Here is a 22419-nt window from a genome sequence, read left to right as displayed (position 1 = left end):
CAAAATGGTAGGCAATCACAATCACAATCATACAAGGGAATCATGACCTAGCCAAGTTGACAAAGATATTTTGGGGGGGACACAGTTCAATCCATGACAGCTAATAAATGATCCTATTTCTTCAACAGATAATTGCAAGGAGTGATGAAAAGAGAGATGAAGAAGGGGGAAGTAAATCTATTTTAAAAAGGCAGAGCTAAACTATATTGCTTAGAGATGCTTACATGGGTGATAAAAATATAAGTTAGAAGTGGTTACCATAAAACCCAAAAATAGTGATTACCCTTAGGAGGGCAGAAAGGGGATTGTATACAAGAGGGTGCACACGAAGTGCTTCTGGGGTGGTTGTTAAGACTCTTATCACCTTTCATGGGTGGTAGTTGATGAGTATTTTATAATTAAGCTGTACATCTGTTTTATATGGTTTTCTGTATTTGTGTTACATTTAACCAACAAAAAAACTTACAATTTGAAAAGGCAAACAACCCTACTATTAACAGGCATGAGATAATTTATTGAGTCCAGGCACCATGTCTAATTTATTTCTGTATATATTTCTGTATTCTTAGGAATAGGCAAACAGAATCCTAACCAGAATAAGCACTCAATCAATAAATGTTTTGTTAAATGAATAAATGAACTTGAAAAAGCCCTCAATCCACTCAGGTTGAATTCCTGCACCTGCCTCAGCACCTGAATGAGCTTTCCAGTGCTTCAGGATCTGTTTGTATGCCAGCTTCCAGCACTGACTGTGAATCTTAACAAATTATGGATAATGTTGTGAAGAATGTGAATTCCAGACAATTGTGCTCACAAGAAACCTGTACATAGATCAAGAGGCAGTCGTTCAAACAGAATGAGGGTATTCTGCATGGTTTAAAGTCAGGAAGGGTATGTGTCAGGGTTGTATCCTTTCACCATATTTCTTATTTAGTCTATGCTGAGCAGGTAATCCAAGAAGCTGGACTACATGAAGAACATGACATCAGGATTGGAGGAAGACACATTAACAACCTGCGATGTGCAGGTGACACAGCATTGCTGAAAGTGAAGAGGACTTGAAGCATTTGCTGATGGAGATCAAAGACTACAGCCTTTATCCCAAGAGTATGGCACTCGGGCACCCTTTTAACTCAGTACCGAGGTCATTCCTGAGGATCACCCTTTAGCCAAAGATTAGGCCCATAAAGCAAAGCAAGAGTTACTGGGCATGCCAGCCCAGGGGCAAGGATGAGAAGGCAGGAGGGAACAGGAAAGCCGATAATGAGGAAACCAAGGTCAAGAAGGGGAGAGTGTTGACACATCATGGCATTGGCAACCAGTGTCACAAAATAGCATTTATTAATTTTCTAATGAGAAATTAATTGGCTCTGTAAGCCTTCATCTAAAGCACACAAAAAAAAAAAAAGACTGCAAACTTCAGTGTGGATTACACCTCCACATAACTCCTCACAGCTGGACCAATATGCAACATGATAAACAGAGAAAAGATTGACGTTGTCAGGGATTTCATTTTACTTGGATCCACAATCAACGCCCATGGAGGCAGCAGTCAAGAATCAACGAATTGCATTGGGCAAATCTGCTGCAAAAGACCTCTTTAAAGTGTTAAAAAGCAAAGATGTTACGTTGGGGACTAAGGTGCGCCTGACCTAAGACATGGCATTTTCAGTCACCTCATAATGCATGCGAAAGCTAGGCAATGAATAAGGAAGACCTAAAAATAATTGATACCTTCAAATTATGGTGTTGGAGAAGAATATCGAATATACCATGGACTGCCAGAAGAATGAACAAATATATTTTGGAAGAAGTACAGCCGGAATGCTCCTTGGAAACAAGGATGGCGAGACTTAGTCTCACATACTCTGGACATGTTATCAAGAGGGACTAGTCTCTGGAGGACATCATGCTTGATAAAGTAGAGAATCAGCAAAAAAGAGGAAGACCCTCAACAAGATGGATTAACACAGTGGCAGCAACAATGGGCTCAAGCATAGCAAAGATTGTGAGGATGGTGCAGGATCAGGCAGTGTTTCATTCAGTTGTATGCAGGGTCGCTATGAGTTGGCACCAACTTGATGGCACCTAACAACAACAGCAGCCAGCATCACCAGTCCTTTTGTCTTGCCTCAGTGCTGTTGAAAGGAGTTTTGAATTACAACTGTTTTTGAAATTTGAATCTTGTTAATTTTACCAACTTAATGTGCCTTGCGCCCTTTGCCACCTCCCAACATGAAAGTTTTCTGTGTCATCTGTCCTCCCCAATGCTTTTTACTTCTGCCGTGTTTTTCCATTTCCCTGCCTCATCCTCTCTGAGCCTTTCTGCTGTGCTGTCTGGACACCTTCTCTTTTCCTTGGTAGACAAACCCTACAGCCTCCTACATCTTGTCTGCTGGCCTTTACTGAAATATGGTTCACCCCTTGGGACACCATTCTCCCCTACAGCCCTTTTAGATGGAAGCTGCTTGTTCTCCCACATTCTATTGCATGGAGGTTGTCACCAAATGTTCCCAGATGAATACATCTTGCCCCTCAGGTAGAAACCCCTACTGCACTAATGCTCATAACATCCTCTAGCCTTCTTCATTGCTGTCATCTTTTAACCTTCCAGCCACTCTGTCATGGGTTGAATTATGTCCCCCAAAAAATGTGTGTATTGACTTGGTTAGGCCATGATTCCCAGTATTGAATGGTTGTCCTCCATTTTTGTGATTGTAATTTTATGTTAAAACCATTGGGATGGGATTGTAACACCACCTTACTCAGGTAGCCTCCCTGATCCAGTGTAAAGAGAGTTTCCCTGGGATGTGGCCTGTGCCACCTGTTTTCTCTCAAGAGATGAAAGGGAAGCAAACAGAGAGTTGGGAACCTCATACCACCAAGAAAGCAGCACCAGGAGCAGTGCATGTCCTTTGGACCTGGGGTCTCTGCTCATGAGAAGCTCCTCAACCAGGGGAAGATTGATGACAAGGAATCTTCCTCCAGAGCTGACAGAGAGAGAGACTTCCCCTGGAGCTGACACCCTGAATTTGGACTTACAACCAGCTAGAGTGTGAGAGAATAAATTTCTCATAAATCTTTGTTAAAGCCATCCACTTGTGGTATTTCTGTTATAGCAGCACTAGATGACTAAGACAGAATTTGATACCAGGAGTGGGGTCCTGCTCTAACATAGCTAAAATATGGAAGCAGTTTTGAAACTGTGAATGGGTAGAGTTGCGACAGCAGCAGAGAACCAGCAGCAGCACCAGAAGACCCGCGCAAGACAGCACTGGAGCCAGCCCACAGAGTGAGAGAGCTGAGTGCCTGTGCTCAGGAGGCTTCCTGGTGGAGTGAGGTGCTTCTGGGCACTTAACTGGTGGAGCTAGGCTTGCCGACCCACAGAGGCAGAGAGCTGAGTGCCTGTGTGCAAGAGGCTTCCTGGCCAAGTGGGGTGCTTCCGGGCACTTCCCAGTGGAGCTACTGAGTTTTGGAACACTTGCCCCAGCAGGGCAGATGTAGGTATGAGGCCCGAGGAGCTGAGAAGCCAAGAAACCAGGAAACATAAGCTAAAGAGACAAGGAACACAAAAAGCTGATCTGCCTCAGTCTCAAAAGGTATGGCCATGACCTCTGGGGTTTCAAAGGGTGGAGCCATGGCCTCTGGTGTTTCTAAAGGTGGAATTGCCACTCAGATGGACTAGGAGAATGGTGCGCCTAAAGCCAAGGGAGCAGAGTCGCTGTCCCAGTGGGCCCAGAAGGTAGAGCTGAAGCCCAGGGCCAAGTGGCCTCCACTCAGAATCCAGAGAGAGTGGCCAATACATAGAGGCTGGTGGGCAGGGTTATTGTGTAAATTGTCTCAGAGAACAGGATTATTTTCAAAGCTTCGAGGGCTAATGTAAGTTCTGCTGACTTGCTTGGTGCCTGTTATCCCTTCTTTTCCTCCAGTGTCTCCCATTTGTAAGGGAGATGTCCATTTTGTGCCTGCTCTGCCATTGTACCTGCGGAAGCAGATAACTTGGATTCTAGATTTCACAGATGAGAGGAATTTTTGGATTTGGGACTTGGAGTTAAGACTTCTGCTATGATACAATGGGGTGAATGTGTTTTGCGTGTTGCAAGGATGCAATCTGGGGGGGGGCCAAAGTGTGGAATGTCATGGATTGAATTATGTCCCCCCAGAAATGTATGTATCAGCTTGGTTAAGCCATGATTCCCAGTGGTTCTCCTCCATTTTATGATTGTAATTTTATGTTAAAAGCATTAGGGTGGGATTGTAACACCACCCTTAACTCAGGTAGCCTCTCTGATCCAATGTAAAGGGACTTTCCCTGGGGTGTGGTCTGTACCACCTTTTTTCTCTCAAGAGATGAACGGGAAGCAAGCAGAGAGTTGGGGACCTCATACCACTAAGAAAGCAGCACCGGGAGCAGAGCATGTCCTTTGGACCTGGGTTCCCTGCCTGAGAAGCTCCTCAACCAGGGGAAGATTGATGACAAGGAATCTTCCTCCAGAGCCGACAGAGAGAGAAAGCCTTCCCCTGGAGCTGACACCCTAAATTTGGACATGTAACCTACTAGAGTGTGAGAGAATAAATTTCTCTTTGTTAAAGCCATCTACTTGTGGTATTTCTGTTATAGCAGCACTAGATGTCTAAGACACACTCTTCTTGGACTTTGCTTGTTTTTCTCTCCTCCCCAGCCTCTGCCATTATTCCCACAGTTGGGTAGACATTCCTGATGAGGTTGCCTCTCAGATCTTTGACCACTCAAAATCTTCTTCAGAATTCACTCAGAATATTCAGATCAAAAACCCAGCTCTCAAACCACAATCTTTTATCCTTAAAGCCCTTTCACATAAACTATTCCTTTTATCTATCAGCCCCACTCCAGACTCTTCCTTTTTCAGCACACTTGGCTTAACCTTGCACCCATTTATCTCAATCTACAGTTTACCTTCTGTCAGTTGGTAATACCACAAATTCATGGTTGTCTATCAATCCTTTTATTCATCCTTACTCAGTTCCTTCAACAATTCTTTCAAACTTTCACCACTTTTCTCAACCCAGTTCATCTATCCCTTCTCTTCCAGTAAACGACCTTGCCTCCTTCACTGAGAACACTGATGCTGGCAGGCAAGCACCTTCTAAGCTTTGTACTTCCCTTGACCCCAAAAGTGTCTTGCATCTTTGGGCTACCTCACCTCTTCTCCAGTGTTACAGAGTAGGCCATCTTTAAGACCAACCTCTGCACCCTGGGGCTGCTTACTCCCATCTTTCAGGATCTTGTTCCATCCCCTCTTCTTTAGCCTCTACTTACCATGGCCTATGAACATTCAGAACTCTCCAATATTGAAAGAAAGAGATTCCCCCTCTAGATAATATGCTCGTTCTTGTCCACTGCTGGTTTATTACTTGTGCTTAATATTTCTTAAATAAATTCCAATCACTTATTTCTCCTTCTTATCTACACTTCTGCAAAAGTGATCTTCACTCAGGCTGCTCCCATTCTCTCCCGGAATAGACCTCAGTTTGGCTTTCCCCATGCTCCTCTGAAAAATCTCTCACCAAAGAGACAGCGGTCTCTTGTTCCCAAATCCAGTGGACACTTTCTTCAGTTCCTTATGCTGGACCTCTGTGCTGCATTTGACCAGTTGACCTTCCCCTTGAAACCAAAATCCTTCTTTCCCACATACCACACTCTCATGGTTCTCCTTAAAGTTCTCTGACTCTTCCATTGCCCTCTTTTGTGGATGTCTATTTCTTTGTCCTTTAAATGGAAACCCTGGTGGTGTAGTGGTTAAGTGCTATGGCTGCTAACCAAGAGGTCGGCAGTTTGAATCCACCAGGCGCTCCTTGGAAACTCTATGGGGCAGTGCTACTCTGTCCTATAGGGTCGCTATGAGTCAGAATCAACTCGACAGCACTGGGTTTGGTTGGTTTTTTGGTCCTTTAAATGCTGGTATTTTCCAGCATTCCATAACCCCATTCTCTGTCACACTCTATCATCACCCTTACAAGCTCATCTCTGCTTCTGGTTTCCACTGTTACCTGGATATTCGTGTTTCTGATCCAGTCTCTCCCTTGAGCTCCCAAATCCATGTAAGTCAACCGACTGCTGGCCAACTGCACCAGGATGTCCCACGTGCATTTTAAGCTTATATCCCAAACTGAACTGATCCTCTTGCCCCCTTGCTATCTTGGCAAATCTTTCTAGTCCCCCAAGCAAAAATTCTGTTTTTTGGATGGACCTATATTGGATGCAGGTCACTTTCTCTGCCTTGTCCCCATAATCACTTGGTTACCAAGTGTCCTCATTCCTACTTTTAAATGTCTAACTTCTCTTCCTCTCTTCAACCCACTGCCACCACCTTGCTTCAGGCTAGGTTTCTGTCTTAGGCTAGGTGCTCTAGCAAAGCAAAACCAGTGGAGTGTATAAATACACACACAGAGAGATTTATATCAAGGAAATGCCTCACACATTTGTAGAGGCTGGAAAGTCCCAAGTTCGTGAGTCAGGCTAGAGGCTTCTCCTGACTCATAGCTGCAGGGGCTGGCGAACCCAAGATCTGCAGGTCAGATAGCAGGTCTCTGGCTCACAGACCACGGAGGCCAACAAATCCCAAGATCGGCAGGTTAAGCTGCTAGTACAAGTCCCAAGAACCAGAGGTCAGATGAACAGGAGCCAGCCACAGGATCCAGAGCGAGCAAATCCCACCAGCTTTGTCAGAAAATCCATCTATATTGGGTGCAGTCTACACCCCCAAGGACACTCCCTTTGAACTGATGGGCTGCTCTTAACAGATCTCATCACAGTGGTGATTACATCATTACATAGCTGCCAAATTATATCATAACTGCCAAACCACTGAGAATCATGGCCCAGGCAAGTTGACATACAACCTTAATGATCACAGTTTGTAACTGATTTCCTTTTCTCCAAAATTGCCTCTAATTCAGCCGCCTAACACTGAAACCAGAGTGATCTTTCTAAAATGCAAATCTAATTGTGTCCTCTGCTTAAAATCCTTCTATGGCTCCCATTGCTCTTAAGTTCAAACTCCTGTACACAGCCTCTGAGACTTTTCGTGATCTGACCCTTCTCTATCTCCCCAGACTCCTCTCTCAACCCTCCATCCGACACTTTACACTTTAGCATTACCAAACTGCTTTTAGTTCTCCACACGTAACACTCTGTTTCATAACTCTCTTTCCTCAAGTTGCCTTCTCTCATGAATGGGCTTTCTGATCCTTGATTGCCTAACTCCTATGTATCCAGCAATACCCTGCACCTACCAAATTATACTGTTTTTGTTTTCATGTTCATCTCCCCATACCGAGTTCTAAGACAGGGACTCTGTTGTGTTCATTTTTCTAGCTTAGGTGCTTAGCATATAGTAAATGCTTAAAATGTGTTGAATGAAGACTGCGGTACCATGGATTGCTTATAGTCTTTCTAGCTATGATCTCAGCACTGGGTTTGGTTTTTGGTTTTAGCTATGATCTTGTAAGTTATACCAAATGATTGGGTGGGACTATGCAAATGAGGCTCTTGTGGCCCACCAAAGGGATTGGATTGCTTGCTAATAATGTAAATAAGGTGCATGGCACCCTTTTGGGGTTGGGACCATGCAAATAAAGTATATGGAACCCCAATGAGAGGACTGGTCAGTTTTGCCATCCCACTAGGCTTAAACTGAGTCATCCCGGAGGGACTCTACCACCAGGAAAAAGAGATGGGCGTGGAATGCGTCCTTTGGACTTGGGATCCCTGTGCTGAGAACCTCCTAGACCCAGGAGACAGAGCCATAACACCAGAGATGGTGCAAGATGTATGGCAGCAGAACCAGGTGACTGGCACAAGATGGCACAGTGGACATCCCAGCCTGTGGAGCAAGGCAGTTACAGTGGGTGTGCCAAACCATGGAACGAGAGAGCTGAGTGACTTCAGGCAGAAGGCTTCCTGGTGGAGTGGGTTGCCCCGGGGCACTTACTGGCAGAGTGAAGATCTTTGTAACATTTGCTTAAGCAGGGCTGAGGCCTGGCCGAGGGGCCAAGAGGCCAAGGACCAAGGAGAGGCCTGCCTGTGGGCATGGCTGAAAAGAGACTGTCCTGATCAAAGAACTGTATCCTGAATTGTAACCTGTTACTTCCCTAATAAACCCCATAACTGTGAGTATTGTCTGTGAGTTCTGTGTGGTCATTTTAATGAATTATCGAACCTAGAAGTAGAAAGTGCCGTGGGAGGGACGGTTGGTGTCAGAATTGGTAGAAAGGTTGGAGAGAGGAGGTATGTCTGACCTTCACCTCATAGGAATCAGCCTTGGGCTATTGATCTTGATTCTCCTTCTACCTTGTGAAGTTAGAGGAGGTCAGACGCCTCTGCCATGCCATTTTTACAGACTCAATTCCCAACTGCAAAAATTATATTTACATTCAGTGTAGCCACCATTTGGGGCACATTACAATGTGCTAGACATGGCTGAGCAATTCACATAATTTCCTCATTTATTCTTTCTGACCTTTCTGTGAGATAGTCACTATTGTTATGCCCATTTATTCAAGGGGGATTTAGAAAAAGATGAAGTGACTTCTCCAAGGCCACACAGTGCCTTGTTTGTTCTAGTCAGTCTAGTCCAAGGTGACGCATTTGCAGTAAGAGTGTGGGCAACTGCTATCCACCCACTCCATTTATTATCTCCTTTCTCTTTAGTAACAGAACCCCAATTTTATTTGAGGTGGCAATGTGCCCAGTTAATAGGCTACATTTTTGGCCTCCCTTACAGCTAGCTGTGGCTATGTACTTAGTCCTCTAGGATTTCAAGAAATCTCCTTCAAATGAAATGTGGATAAGAAGACTGGAGCTCCAGCAGCCATCTTGGGCCACGGAAGCCAGGATTGAAAGGGACTGTACAGAAAGATAGGAGCCTGGGTTCCTGATGATACTGTGGGCCATACTTGCCATGGTCTAGCTACCTCCAGACTTTTTGAATGTGATGGTAAAATGAACTACCTTGTTAAAGTCACAGTAGTTGGGCTCTGTTAATATGCAGTCAAACCTGATACAAAGAGATTGAAACCCACCCTTCCTGGTCCCCCGGAGGCTGACGCAGAAAAGGAGAAGCCAACATGGGTGATATAAAGTGTTTCTTTATTTGAACGTCATTCCACCTGCACTGAAGCTCAAATCCAGCAGCAGCAGAAGGGGTCAGGACCAAAATAAATGTTGCCAAATTGGACAATGAAGAGTGAGGACACATTCAGACAGAACTTACTAATGAGGTGTAGACAACACCAAGCTATCCTAACGATACACACACAGGCCCTCTGGGGTCCACTGGCCAGAGCTCCAGGGAAGCGCCATGGCTCCCTTGTTCCTCTCCCCAGGAAACTCCTGTCCCACCCAAAGGCGAGCCTTGAGCCAGGCAGGGCCTGCGAAAGTTTCTTGTGCTGGGAAGGTCCCAGCTTCTCCAAAGAGGATTTCCCTTTCTCACTTCACACTGGAAGCTGGAGAAGGGTAAGTTCCCCTGTGCCCAAGCAGAAGTAGCAAAAGAAGGCCCAAGGAATCTTCCCCCATAGCCTTGTCTGAAAGCTCTTGTCTTCTTAGTGATTCCAGACCTGAAAATGATCTTGATCCTATCTACGGCCCTCAACCCCTCAGGAAAAATATTTTCCTCCATGGGTCCCCAAAAAGATCAGCTTCCCATCTTCTAGACCTGGAAGGACTTCACTGACCTACACAATGGGCCAGAGACCCAACGACATCCAGGTTGTGGCTGCTTTGGCCTATCCCAGGGGCCCCAGACCCAGTCAGACCACTGATCCAGCACAGTTGAAGGAGTGCCTCAGTGGGCTACTTAAAGCTCAGCTTCTCCTAAAGCAAGGAGACTCCAGGTTAGAGTCCTGGCATCAGGAATAGACACTGATCTTTGCTTCAGTCCCCTCCCAAAGGCTAAAGCCAAATTGTGAGCCTTGTGTAAAGCCAGACCACAAACCTTCCCTTCCTGCCATGTCTCCTTGCCTCAGGGGAGCCATGGAAGCCCAGGCTTGGCAAGGTTCAGCCTCCCCTGGGGCCCTACCTGAAGCCTGTTACCTGCTCTGCTCTCACCTCTGTTAAATCCTTGGGACACGGCTATGACTTGGTACCCCTCTGGCCTCTGTCCCTTCCCTGTGTTACCCTAGGGTTCCCTCAGGTTTCAGCCCACCCAACCCCACTTTCCTAGCCCCAAACTCATTGGCTGTGTCTCCAGGCTGCCCTTCCTCTGCCAGGGCAGCAACTGGCTGGAGGGTGGCATGGAAGCTTTTGTCTGGCTGCCCTCAAAGGGAACTAGCCTCTCCTCTTTTACCTGGCACCAACCCATTCCTACAATCACCTGCCCTCTGTGATAAGGGCCTGCCCTGTGGTGTGGCCTTGGCTGCCTGGGCCCCGAGCCTCCTGCCTCTTGGTTTCTGAGGGGCAGTTCTAACTTCTCCACCATGGCACAGGAGTCTGGTGGTCCCTGGAACGGTAGGTGTCCTTGGGGGAACAAGCTCTCCCCTCAAGTGTCCAGACAGCACCCCTCCCCCTTTCCCGAGTATCCTCCTCCCCTTCACCTTTTCTCCCTCCATTCACCACCCATCTCAACATCTTCTCATCATTTGCCTCTTTCCTGATCCCTATTCCTTTGTCTTTCCATCTGTCTCCTGTCCCCTATCCCACATTCTTTCCAGCTCAGTTCCCCTCTCTGTGGGCACCATTAGCTGTGATGCAGACTCTCTCTTCATCTCTCCTTTCTCCATCTATGTACCTGTCACTCTTCATCCCTCCTCCTCCTCAATCCCTGCACCTCTCCATCTCCCTGTCTCCTTTTCTACCTGTCTACATCTCTTCTCTCCTCTGTCTCTCACCCTCTCTGCACCTCCCTCTCCTCTTTCTCTACCCTCTGTCTTCTCATTCCTAAGCACTTCCTCCGGGCCCCTTCCCCTCACTCTTTTCCATGCTGCCCCCACCCCTCCAGCCCTCCAACACTGGGCTTTGGTTTGTGTTTTTGAGGAGCTCACTCCTGCCCCCACTCCGATGAGGCTCCCCTCACTGTCCATTTTGACATGGGACCTTGGTGTCATAGTCTCACTCTCAGGCAGCCCGTTGGGGGAGGCCCCAGCTGTGCAGCTGCAGTGAGGGGTTCAGAAGGCGCAGGGTAGAAGGGGGCATAGTGCTGGGGCCAGAGAACCAGGGAAAGTGTGTTCCCAAAGGAGTGAGTCAAGATGGTGGGGGAGGTCAGGACCTGGCAGGTTCCAGGCTTCAGGAATCCTATCAGTACCCAGTGTCTTCTTCCAGTTAGGGGCCAGATGGGGGAAAGAGGCAGAGGGTTTCTAGATCTTTCTTGGAAGCCCTAACCCTCAGGTCCAAATCTTACAGAGATGAACACAGGTTGGCAAATGCATGGCACGCACACTGTCCCCACTCCTTTGGCTGAGGCAAACATAACTTGGTGATAGCCAAATCATCCCCTTTGGGCCTGCTGGGGGTTTCCCGCTCCTCACCAGTGGGCCCTGCAACCGTGCCCATGGAGAGGAATCTAGATGAAGCCACTTTGCCGCCCCTGAACTAGGTGCTGAAAGCAGTTGTCCAAGCCCCAGGTTGGTGGGGCTCCCAAGGCTAAATGGCTCTACCCCCAAATCCACAAGATAATGATGGGTGTTTCAAAAACACCTGGAGTCTCCCTCATTTGCTCCCTGCCAAGGGGGACAGAGATGCCCCCATGGTGGTGGGAGGGGAGATTTCTCATCTGCTTCCCCACACACACACACACACACACACGCACACACTTAAACACACACACACTTAAACACACACGTACACATACACACATTCATGCCTTGGCTCCAAGCACTGCCCATCAGGCTGTGGACCCTGGGCATATCGCAAGGCGAGAAGGTGGGCTAGGAGGAGGAAGAGGCAGGGACAGGGGAATAGGCCTGGGGTTGGGGACAGGGGGTACCCTGTTCAGAGGTGACCTGCAAGTTCAAGTTATGCAGAAAAGTATCAAAGAGGCAAGAATGTCTCTGCCCTTGGTAGACGCCAGGGGTGAGGGACGTAAGAAGGGACAGGAGGAGTAATGCATTTCCTAATTCTCCACCCCTGGACCCCTCTCCCAGCTCCTAACCCTGACAACAGGGCCAAGAAGTCTGTGCTGTACAAAACAGGCCAGGGTCAAGGGTCACTGGCAAGACATCTCAGCAGAGGGGAGGCAAGGCCAGCCCCAGGCTGAGCAGCTTCAAAACCCCAGCTTCCGAGGTCAGGCACCACCAAGACAGGAGTCAGAGCAGCCCCTCCCACTGCCACCAGAGCCTGTCTGTCTCTTCTCAGACTCTGGGCTGAGCAGGGCCCCAGTCAGCAGATGCAGGGAGGCCCGTGCTTTCCCTCTCACTGCAGCTCAGGCTCCTTTGGGAGAGCTGGGAACAGGCTCGAGCGAGAGTAGAGGTCCTGGGAAGGCTGGCGGCACCTGGGGCACTGTGACATGTGGTGGAACCATTGTCAGCAAAAAAAGTAGGAAAGAGCCCAGTCCACCAAAGGGGCCCAGGGCAGTGTCTTGATTAAATTTCCGTGGGAAGCAGGGGCCAGAGGAGGCCAGGATATAGCCAGACAACAGCCTCCAGATGGAGGGAGCCTGGACACCTGAAGCCATGGTGGCCTCCTTCCCCTGGCAGTCCTGCAAGGGCCTCCAGACCAGGTTAGAAGGGAGAGGAAAAGCCCTGGGGACTGTGGGGGTCAGGGCTCCCCTGGGTCAAAGGAGGATGGAGCCAGAACCTGGCCCCGCAGGGGCTTCCCCTCCCCAGGCTCCTTCCCAGCCCCGTCCTCTCTTCCAAGCAAGGCAGATAGTAGGTGAGAAGTCAGTGTGAGAGTCAGGTCTTCCCTTGGAGCTTGATCGGAGGGACGAGAGGGCAGGAGACAGGACAGGCTGAGGTCAGGTCAACTCCTGGGCTGTGATCCTGGCCTTCAGGGTCCCTGGGAGTGAGCGACAGGACATGGAAGGACCCCCCATCCAGAGACATCACCCCCTGGCCGCAACACAGAGCTTACTGTAGTGCTCACGAAATCTGGGGAAGAGAGAATGAGTGAGAGTCACAGACTGCCAGGGCGTCAGGGCTCCCCTTGGCCACTCCCCAGGGCAAAATTGGCAAAAATATTACTTGCACTGGCTCTCAAATCCCAACCAGGCCTCTGACCAGCCAGGTGGCCTTGAACAAGGCCCAATTTCCTTACCTGTAAAATGGGGATAATAATGTATTTCAATGAAATGGACGGACATAATGGCTGCAACAGTGGGCTCAAGCATAACAAGGATTGTAAGAATGGCGCAGGACCAGGCAGTGTTTCGTTCTGTGGTACATGGGGTCGCTATGAGTCAGAACTGACTCGATGGCACCCAACAACAACAATGTATTTCACAGAGTAATTGAGACGTCAAAAGGAGCTAAATAAAGGGCTTTGCACAGTGTCTAGCACATAGTGAATGCTGGAAATGGTAGCAGTTTATTTCTGACTTTTTTTTCAGAGGCCTTTGACTCAGAACTGAGCTGTGAGGCTCACTCATCTTGAACTCTCTCTGCCAATCAGGCCCTTTTCCTCCTGAGTGAGGGATGACAATCCCCAGACGCTGAAGAGAGGCAAACGATGGCTCCCTTATGTTACTTTTAACACTGAGGCTCAGGAGCTTTATGGAGAAAGGAGAGGAATGCTAAGCCCGCCCAGCTCACACCAGTTTCTTGGATCCTACTCACATTAGAAAGGCCAGACATACTAAGCCTTTGGTCCTGCACTTCTGGAAGCTGCCACTAGAGGGTGGCCTTTGACTTCATGCAAAGACCATAGAAATCATCAGGTCTGAAGGTCTCTGAGGGAGGAGCCCAGAGAAGGCTGGTCAGCCACCAGCAGCCCAGGAGGACCCAGAAGAGGGGGCAGACCATCTCTAGCCTAACCAGGCTGGACAGGTAGCATGGCACAGTGAGGACATGCTTGGGCTTTGGACCTCAACCTGGGTTCAAATTCTGGATGTACCACTTAGGTGACCTTGGGCAAGTCGCTGGACCTCTCTCAACTTCAACCTTCATACTTGTAAAATGGTGGTCAGCACGCCTACTTGACTGGGTCTTTGTGATGACTGAACGCTCTTACTGAGCGCTCACCACTTTCCAGACACTGCTCGCCACTGTACACGCACAATCTTATTTCCTCTTCACACAACAGCTCTGTGAGGGGGTACAACTCTCATCGCCCTGGTTGTATGCATGAGGAAACTGAAGTTTGAGGAGGTTAAGTGATTTCTTAGTTCAGCCTGCTTCCAATGTGGAAAATCTGCCTCTGCAGTTCAAGAGTTCAACTATAATATATACTATCTCCTGTCAAATGAGGTAATACTGTGTAGGCATTATCTCATTTAATCCTCACTACGATTAATGCCCATTTTACAGATGAGGAGAGACTCTAAGAGATGGACCTAATTAGTGTAATTAATTATGTAAAGTGCCAAACATGCTAAGAGCTCAAGGAAGGGTGTGACTATAAAGACCACTACTCCCGTTTTGCACAGTAAAGAACACAGCCATATGCTGGTTTCTGCCCACTGCTGCAGGGTCCCTTTATTGATCAGGTGCAGGGCGGGCTTTGAGGTCAAAAGCCTCTGACTGTAAAGTCAGCTTCTTCGAGTGCAAATTGGTACCACTCCTTTAGTGAGCAATCTGCCACTATCATTACAATTTTAAGTGTGCCATTCTAGTCTTGAAAAACATTGAGAAAACACTTGCATTTGTGCATGAGAAGGCGTGTATAATAATGTCACTCTAGCAACGTCAGTAATAGTGGAACACTGGAAACCTCACTAATAGCCCCCAAAGGAGAATGGTTAAACAAACTGTGGTTCGTTCATTTTAGATAATACTAAGCATTGGAATAAAAACTAAAACCAAACCCATTGCCCTTGCATCGATTCCAACGCTGGAATAAAAAGGGTGAGGTGGATCTCCAGGAAATGATGAAGATCTTTAAGACATGCTCTAGAGTTGAGCACAAAAGTAATCTTAGGAGGGATTCATTTAGGAAGATGCCATTTATGTTAGTATGTAACAATACTGTGTATTTTTTAAAGGAACATGTATGTAGACACGTAGGGAACGGTCTGATAACAGTGGTCACACCTGAGGAAGGTAAAGAGGGTGCTAGAAAAAGGAAGTTCTGCCCTGATGAGTATTTTCGTTCCTCTATTATATTTTAATATGTTACTTGATATGTACAAAACTAATTACAAAGCATACTGTAATAAACACCTATGAATTCACCACTCAAGAACTATATATAACTTGACCAATAACTTGCATATACCTACATGTCCCCCATCTAATGCTCCTGGCTTCCTCCCGTCCCATCCTAACCAGATAGCCACCATCCTACCACTTCTAGTTATTTCTTTGCTTTTTAAGGATGGATAGACAGACAGACGGACGAACAGACGGACAGACGGATGGTAGATAGACGGTAGATGGAGGATGGATGGATGGATGGATGGATGGATGGATGGATGGATGGATGGATGGATGGATGGATGATGGATGGATGGATTAGATACACAGAGATAGATTAGACAGATAGATTAGATAGATAGATGATAGATGGATTCACTGATAGATAGATGATAGCAGTTTCAATCTACCATCCGCTCCTTGGAAACCCTACAGGGCTGTTCTACTCTGTCCTACAGGGTCGCTCTGAGTCAGAATCGACTCAACAACAACAGATTTTTTGGTTTTATATGTATCTGTCATCTTCTGGAACTTGATTTTCTTTCTCTCTCAATATCACGTTTCCAAAATGCATCCATTCTGTTACTGATGGTCACTCATGTTCATAGTTTTGTACTATTCCATGATGGCCATTTAGGTTGTTTTCAACTATTTGCTATTTTGAAAGTTACTGCCACGTGCTTTCCTGGATGTTTCTCATGGGTTTATGCCCAGATGCGAGTTTGGTAGGTCAAAAGGAGTGCAAATGTTCCACTTTGAGGGGTCTCATCAAATTGTTTTGAAGGTGGCTGTACTGTCTGTAACGTCTCCGATTTTTGCATCACTTTTATTACCTTTACTGTAAATGGTCCCGACCCTGGAAGAGCAAGCCTTGCCAGCCCAGCGGCCCAGCCCCACAGCCCTGGCACTCACCTTTGTTCTCCTGCTTGAGCTCCTCCTGCAGCAGGTCTGTTTGCCGGTTGCCCAGCACAAAGGCGAGGAAGGAGAGGATGAGGGCATTGAGGATGCCAATGATGGCCAGGATGTACGCCCAGCGCACCGAACAGTCCCCCAAGGAGTACTTCCCAGTCTTGGCCCCGCACATGTCCCGGATCGTCTCGGCGTCCCAGCCGTCTGGGAAGATCATGCAGCCCAGGACAAGGCACAGAGCTGAGGGGGCATGAGGGCCGGACCCATCACCATGGTCAGAGAGGAAGAGAGAAGGGGCTCATTACTCCCCAGAGCCTGAAGACCACCAGAAACCCTCCTCAGTCTGGGCCCCAGCATTCCCACTCTGCCCATCAACCAAAGTGCTTATTACCCACTTATTGTGGGTTGTGTGGACACAGATGAGGGTCTGGGATCGGTCTTGGGGAGCAGAAACCTTCCAGAACCTACAATGCCCTCTCCCTCCCCCATCAAACCAGCTTCTCATCCAGGACACCCTCCTGGTTTCTCCAACCCAAACGCCTGCTTTCCCATTAAATCAACTCCTCCTCCAGGAAGCCTTCCTGGAAATACGAAAAAATAGAAAATCACAGCCATCTCCTTCATCTCCCTTTAGCACTCCTGTCTATGCTCACCCTCTCCAATCTTCCCATTTTTTTTATTTATTCATTTATTAAGTGCCGTTTTCTTTTCTTCAAGATACTGGGAATACGTTTTCATTCACGCAGTTAAGCTCCAATCTGAAGGGACCATGGAATGAGAAAGATGGAGTTTGAGCCTAGTTCTTGACCTACTCAGCTACAGGACTTTGGGGAAGCTGCCGAACCTTTTTGAACCTGTTTCTTTGTATAACGGAAACCATAGTGTTTACCTCATAAGATTGTTGTGAGGATTAAATGAGGTAAGGCTTGCAGGACACTTTGCACAGGGCAGCGTTCACTTGCTCAGGTAGTATTTATTGAGGGTAGGAGATCAGACTTGGGGGGCGGGTACATGAATCCTGGCCTCATGGGCTTGCAGTGTAGTAGAATTCTGGGCTCAAACCCTGGCTCATTTATTTACTATATGTGTGACCTTAAGTGAGTTCCTTCACTTTTGCACCTCAGTTTCCTCATCTATAATATGGGGATATTATATATTATAAGCAATTGTAAAAATCACAAAAGGCAGCAAATGTCAAGTGCTTGGCACAGTAAGTCCTCGATAAATATTAGCTATTATTATTAAAAAATAGTTATAATGATAAATACAGTAATAACATAAATAAGGAATGAATGGGGGAGTTCCAGATAAAGAGAAAGGCAGATGGCAGAAGGGGCAGGCCAAGATAGGACCTCCAAATGCACGGCTACTCATCTGCTTGCTCCCTCCTCAGCATTCACCCCCTAGGTGTTTAGGCCCCACCCCTGCCAATCCAGCCCCTATGAACTAAGTGGGCTCCTCCCCCAGCACTTAGCGTAGCATCATGGGACCCAAACCTGAGCCAATCAGCACACTGCATTCCTGTGCTAATAATGATTGGCTCAGAGAAGGGCACATGCCCCATCAAAGGACAGTCAGAGTCAACGGGACTCAGTGGCCTGACCTGACTCAACCTTGTGGTGACTTAGTCAGTAGTCATCACCTCCACACATGATAGGGCCGCAGGCTGCGGGTGAGAGCTAGCTCTGGGTTATGACTATGTCTGTCTGTCTTGATGTTGCCCTCTTATTGTCTGTCGGTCTCACCTGTGTCTAGGATACTGTGTCTGAGACCCGAAGTTTCCAGAGGACTCCAGTTGGAACTATAGGATCCTTGACCCTACACCAGGCCAACGGGGGGAGGGGGTGGCATTTAACTTGGGATTTAGATGACAGCGATGAAATCTAAAACTGTTGGGTGGTGGTCAGTTCTGCCCACTGTCCATGAGGCCTGCCTAGTCTCCAGGGTGGAGAAGGGAGCCCTCGGCTTTGAAAGCTTGCTGCCTAGGTCACAGACTCCTCCCAGCCTGCTAATCCAGTGGTGGTGGCCCTTCCCTTCCTAGGGTGCTTTGGGCCTCCTCTGCTCTCTCCCACCCTCCTGGCCTGTGACAGTCCTCTGCCACTTCCTACAATGTCGTGCTCCCCTGTTGTTCTTGTTAGCTGCTGCTGAGCCAGCCAGACTCATAGCGACCTCATGGTGCCCCCATGCACAACACCTGCCACCTCCATGATCAGCTGGTCCCTCTGCACAACATGGACGATTGGTTCTGAATCCGATATTGTGATCCTTAGGGTTTTCACTGTCTGATTTAGGGAAGCAAATCGCCAGGCCTTTCTTCCTAGTTCGTCTTAGTCAGAAAGTGCCTCTGAAACCTGATCAGCATCAGGGCAACACTCCATCCTCCACTGATAGATGGGTGGTGGCTGCACATGAGTGGCATTGCCCTGGAATTGAACCTGGGTCTCCAGCACAGAAGGGGAGAATTCCACCCCTGGGCCACCGCTGCCCCCTCCCCCATGTTATGTCCTCTGTATCTAAAGCAGCATTCCTCTCCTTGAAGCCCAGCTACTTGCCCTAACACGGGATACCCCTCTCCCTCCATACACACTCTGGAAGCAGGCCTTCTCCCATCTCCAACACTCTCACCTCCTCCAAGACAATTCTTCCCAGCCCTGGGGAAACATACCTCTGCTTAAGGGCTGGGGAAAAAGGCAAAAGGAATGGCAAATCCAAGCGGGAGTGAACTCGGTGAGTTAAAATAATGAACAAGTTAGGTTTGAGATGGTGGTTAGATACTCAAACAGGGAAGTCAGGCGCTCAGGGGAAAAACTGGGGCTAGAGACATAAATCTGGGATACGTAGGCATTTGTGGGGCTTCAATCCCTGAGTGTGGACATTATATAAACTGGAGAGAAGGCCCAGGACGGAGCCCTGGGGCACCGCAACATCTACCCGGCAGGAAGAAGAGGAGCCTGCAAAGAAAGCTTGGCTCATCCCTCTTGCACCCCTGCCCCCATTTGGCCCTGACCCTTTTTGAAAGCCCCTCCCAGGCCCTGGTGGCACAGTGGTTAAGAGCTACGTCTGCTAACCAAAAGGTCGGCAGTTCGAATCCACCAGGCGCTCCTCGGAAACTCTATGGGGCAGTTCTACTCTGTCCTAAAGGGTCGCTATGCTCCCGCATGGACTCGCTGGCAACAGGCTTGGGTTTTTTTGTTTTCTTTTATTTTTGTTTTTCCCTCCAGCTCCAGGACTCTATCAGGGAGAGGAGGAGGGTCAAACACTGGGAAGTGGGGCGGGAGAGGAGGAGCGGACTCCGCCCCAGCCCTTCGCCCTGCCCTTGGTGTCTCAGGGCCCTCCTCTGGGCTCGTGGGCTCCCGCCTCCGACTCCCCAGCTGGAGGCAGGAATGGGAGAGGGCCTGAGAGGCCCAACCACAAGGCTCTCCGCCTCCCCTCTGGCCCTCCCACCTGCGGTGCCAAGGGGGCGGGCCCACTGCAGTCCATTTCCTCTCCATCGCAGAGCATCCCCGTCTCCATGGAAACTGCGCCAGTATCCTGGCGCTCCTCCTTGAGCCCGCCGCTCCTAGCTCCGGAGCGCGGTCCTCCACCCTTCGCACCCCAGGCGCCAAGACCTCAAGGAGACCTTTTTCCTCGTTGCTCCGCGACTGCGCGTTCTGTCTCTCTCCGCCTCATCATTTAAAGTGTCTCTGTCTAGTTGAGTCTTCATTCCTTTCTCTTCCCCACCCTTTTCATCTTTCTTGGTCTGTCCCTTCTCCCCTCTCTCAGGCCTGTCTATATCGTGCTCAAGTCTCAGACTCTACTCTCCCTTTCCCCCTCTTCTGTTTAGATCTCTCAGCATCTAACATTGATTCAACACCCCTCCTCATCTCTCTTCCTTCTCTGTATCTCTTCCCTCTTTCTGCCTCTCCCTTCGGACACTGCACAAATACATTTCTGAGTGCCTACTATGTGCCTTCCGTGAACAATGAATAAGGAAGACGGAACAATTGACGCCTTTGAATTATGGTGTTGGCAAAGAATATTGAATATACCATGGGCTGCCAGAAGAATAAGCAAATCTATCTTGGAAAAAGTACAGCCAGAAAGTGAGAATGTCAAGACGTACTCTGGACATGTTAGCAGGAAGGAACAGTCCCTGGAGAAGGACATCATGCTTGGTAAAGAAGAGAGTCAGTGAAAAAAGAGGAAGACCCTCAATGAAATGGATTGACACAGTGGCTGCAAGAGTGGGCTTAAATGTAGCAATGATTGTGAGGAATGCACAGGATTGGGCGGTGTTTTGTTCTGTTGTACACAGGGTTGCTATGAGTCAGAACCGACTCGACAGCACCTAACAACAACAACTATGTGCCAGGACTGTGCAGGCTTCAGGGGGCACAGGCAGGCATGGTGTCTATCCTCAGGAGCAGAGGCACAGGAAGAGGAATAAAATAAACATGTCAACACACCAAAAGTATAGTTATACATGTCAACAGGTGCATCAAAGGAAACAGACTAGGGGCTGAGACCCAGAACAACAGGGGTGGTCAGAGAAAGCTGAGGGGCTAGGGGGACTCTTTCTCCATCTATCATTCACCACTCCCTGCCTCCTTGTTCTGCAGTGTCCTGAGTGGTGAATATGGGTGGGGGCACTCTGGTAATGGGAAACACCCAGAAGTGGAACAGAGAGAGGAAATCCAATCAGACAGGCTTCTTGGAACCTGGGGGAAGAGAAGAAGAGACCTCGAAGGACAACCAGGATAGTGGCCAAGAGGCTTGACCATCAGGAAAAGGAATCACAACAGGCAAGGCAGGTTTCAGCATTCTCTTTTACTGGATGAGGAAACTGAGGCTAATGCCTTTGAATTCTGTTATGGATTGAATTGTGTCCTCCAAAAATGTATGTCAACTTGGCTAGGCCATAATTCCCAGTACTGTGTCATTGTCTATCATTTTGTGATCTGATGTGATTAAACTACGTGTTGTAAATCCTAAAGCAGTTATATTAATGAAGCAGGACTCAATCTACAAGATTAGGTTATATCTTGAGTCAATCTCTTTTGAGATATAAAAGAGAGAATCAAGTAGAGGGGAGAGGGACTCATCCCACCAAGAAAGAAGAGCCAGGAGAAGGGTGAGTCCTATTGACTTGGAGTCCCTGCACTGAGAAACTTCTAGGTCCAAGGGAAGATTGATTACAAGGACATTTCCCTAGAGCTGAGAAAGAAAAGACTTCACCTGGAGCTGATGCCCTGAATTTGGACTCCTAGCCTCCTAGACTGTGAGAGAATAAATTTCTGTTTGCCAAAACCATCCACTTGTGGTATTTCTGTTATAGCAGCACTAGATACCTAAGACAGAATTTGGTACTGGGAGTGGGGTGCTGCTCTAAGAAAGATCTAAAATGTGAAAGTGCTTTTAAAACTGAATGGGTAGAGGCTGGAATAGTTTTAAGGTGTCTTAAAGAGACCATTGGTGGAATTATGGACATCAAAGACGATTCTGGTGAGGGCTCAGATGGAACTGAGGAGAGATGTAACACTGGAGATGGCACAGATGGCGAGAAGCAGTAGCAGAGAAATGGCAGCAACAGAACCAGGAGAGACCGAGGGAGCCGACCCATGGAACTAGAGAGCTGAGTGCTTTTGCACAGGAGGCTTCTCAGTGGAGTGGGATACCTCTGGGCACTCATCAGTAGAACTAGGCTTGCTGACTCACAGAGCAAGAGAGCTGAGTGCCTTTACAAAGGAGGGTTCCTGGCGGCGTGGGGTGATTCCAGGCACTCATCGGTAGACCTAAAGAGCTTTGGAACATTTGTCCAAGCAGGGCAGAGGCCCAGCTGGCCCAAGAGGCCCAAGGGGCCAAGAGGCCAAGCAACCAGGAGGTAGAAGCTGAAGAGACAAGGAACACATGAAGCAGAGCTGCCTCACTCTCAAAGGGTAGAGCCACGGCCTCTGATGTTTCAAAGGGTGGGGCCATAGCCTCCTAGGTTTCAAAGAGTCAGATCTTCACTAACTTAGTTCCAGACTATGGGGCTGGCTTTCACAAGTGCCAGTGGGATGGGGCCAGATCTGCTCCCCAAAGGTGAGGGGGAGTGGCTGCCATGCTTAAGGGGCAGAAGAATGGGGCCCACCAGAGTCAAAGGGGTAGGATTGCCACTTAGATGGACTAGGAAAAGGGGACCGCCCAAATGTGAGAGGGCAGAGTTGCCGTTCCAGTGGTCCTGGAAGGAAGGGCTGAAGCCCAGGGCCGTGGAGCTTCCACCTACAATCTGGT

The 22419-nt window shown here is 48.3% G+C and overlaps 1 protein-coding gene across 1 annotated transcript in view; it reads right to left on the bottom strand.

Moving 5' to 3' along the window:
• Window positions 1–12194: 12194 nt before the first annotated feature.
• The window catches only part of LHFPL4 (LHFPL tetraspan subfamily member 4), a 31968-nt gene continuing 21743 nt past the window's right edge, over window positions 12195–22419 (bottom strand). Inside the window, exons 2-3 of the mRNA XM_064274956.1 lie at window positions 16171–16407; window positions 12195–13059 (exon numbers count right to left, since the gene is read on the bottom strand). Coding sequence (XP_064131026.1) covers window positions 12959–13059; window positions 16171–16407 — 338 coding nt within the window. The 3' untranslated portion in view covers window positions 12195–12958. The remainder of the gene's footprint in view (window positions 13060–16170; window positions 16408–22419) is intronic.

Source organism: Loxodonta africana, chromosome 22 (assembly GCF_030014295.1).
Source record: "Loxodonta africana isolate mLoxAfr1 chromosome 22, mLoxAfr1.hap2, whole genome shotgun sequence".
Taxonomy (NCBI): Eukaryota; Metazoa; Chordata; class Mammalia; order Proboscidea; family Elephantidae; genus Loxodonta; species Loxodonta africana.
The sequence above is the reverse complement of the archived record's forward strand: the minus strand, read 5'-3'. Positions and strand labels throughout refer to the sequence as shown.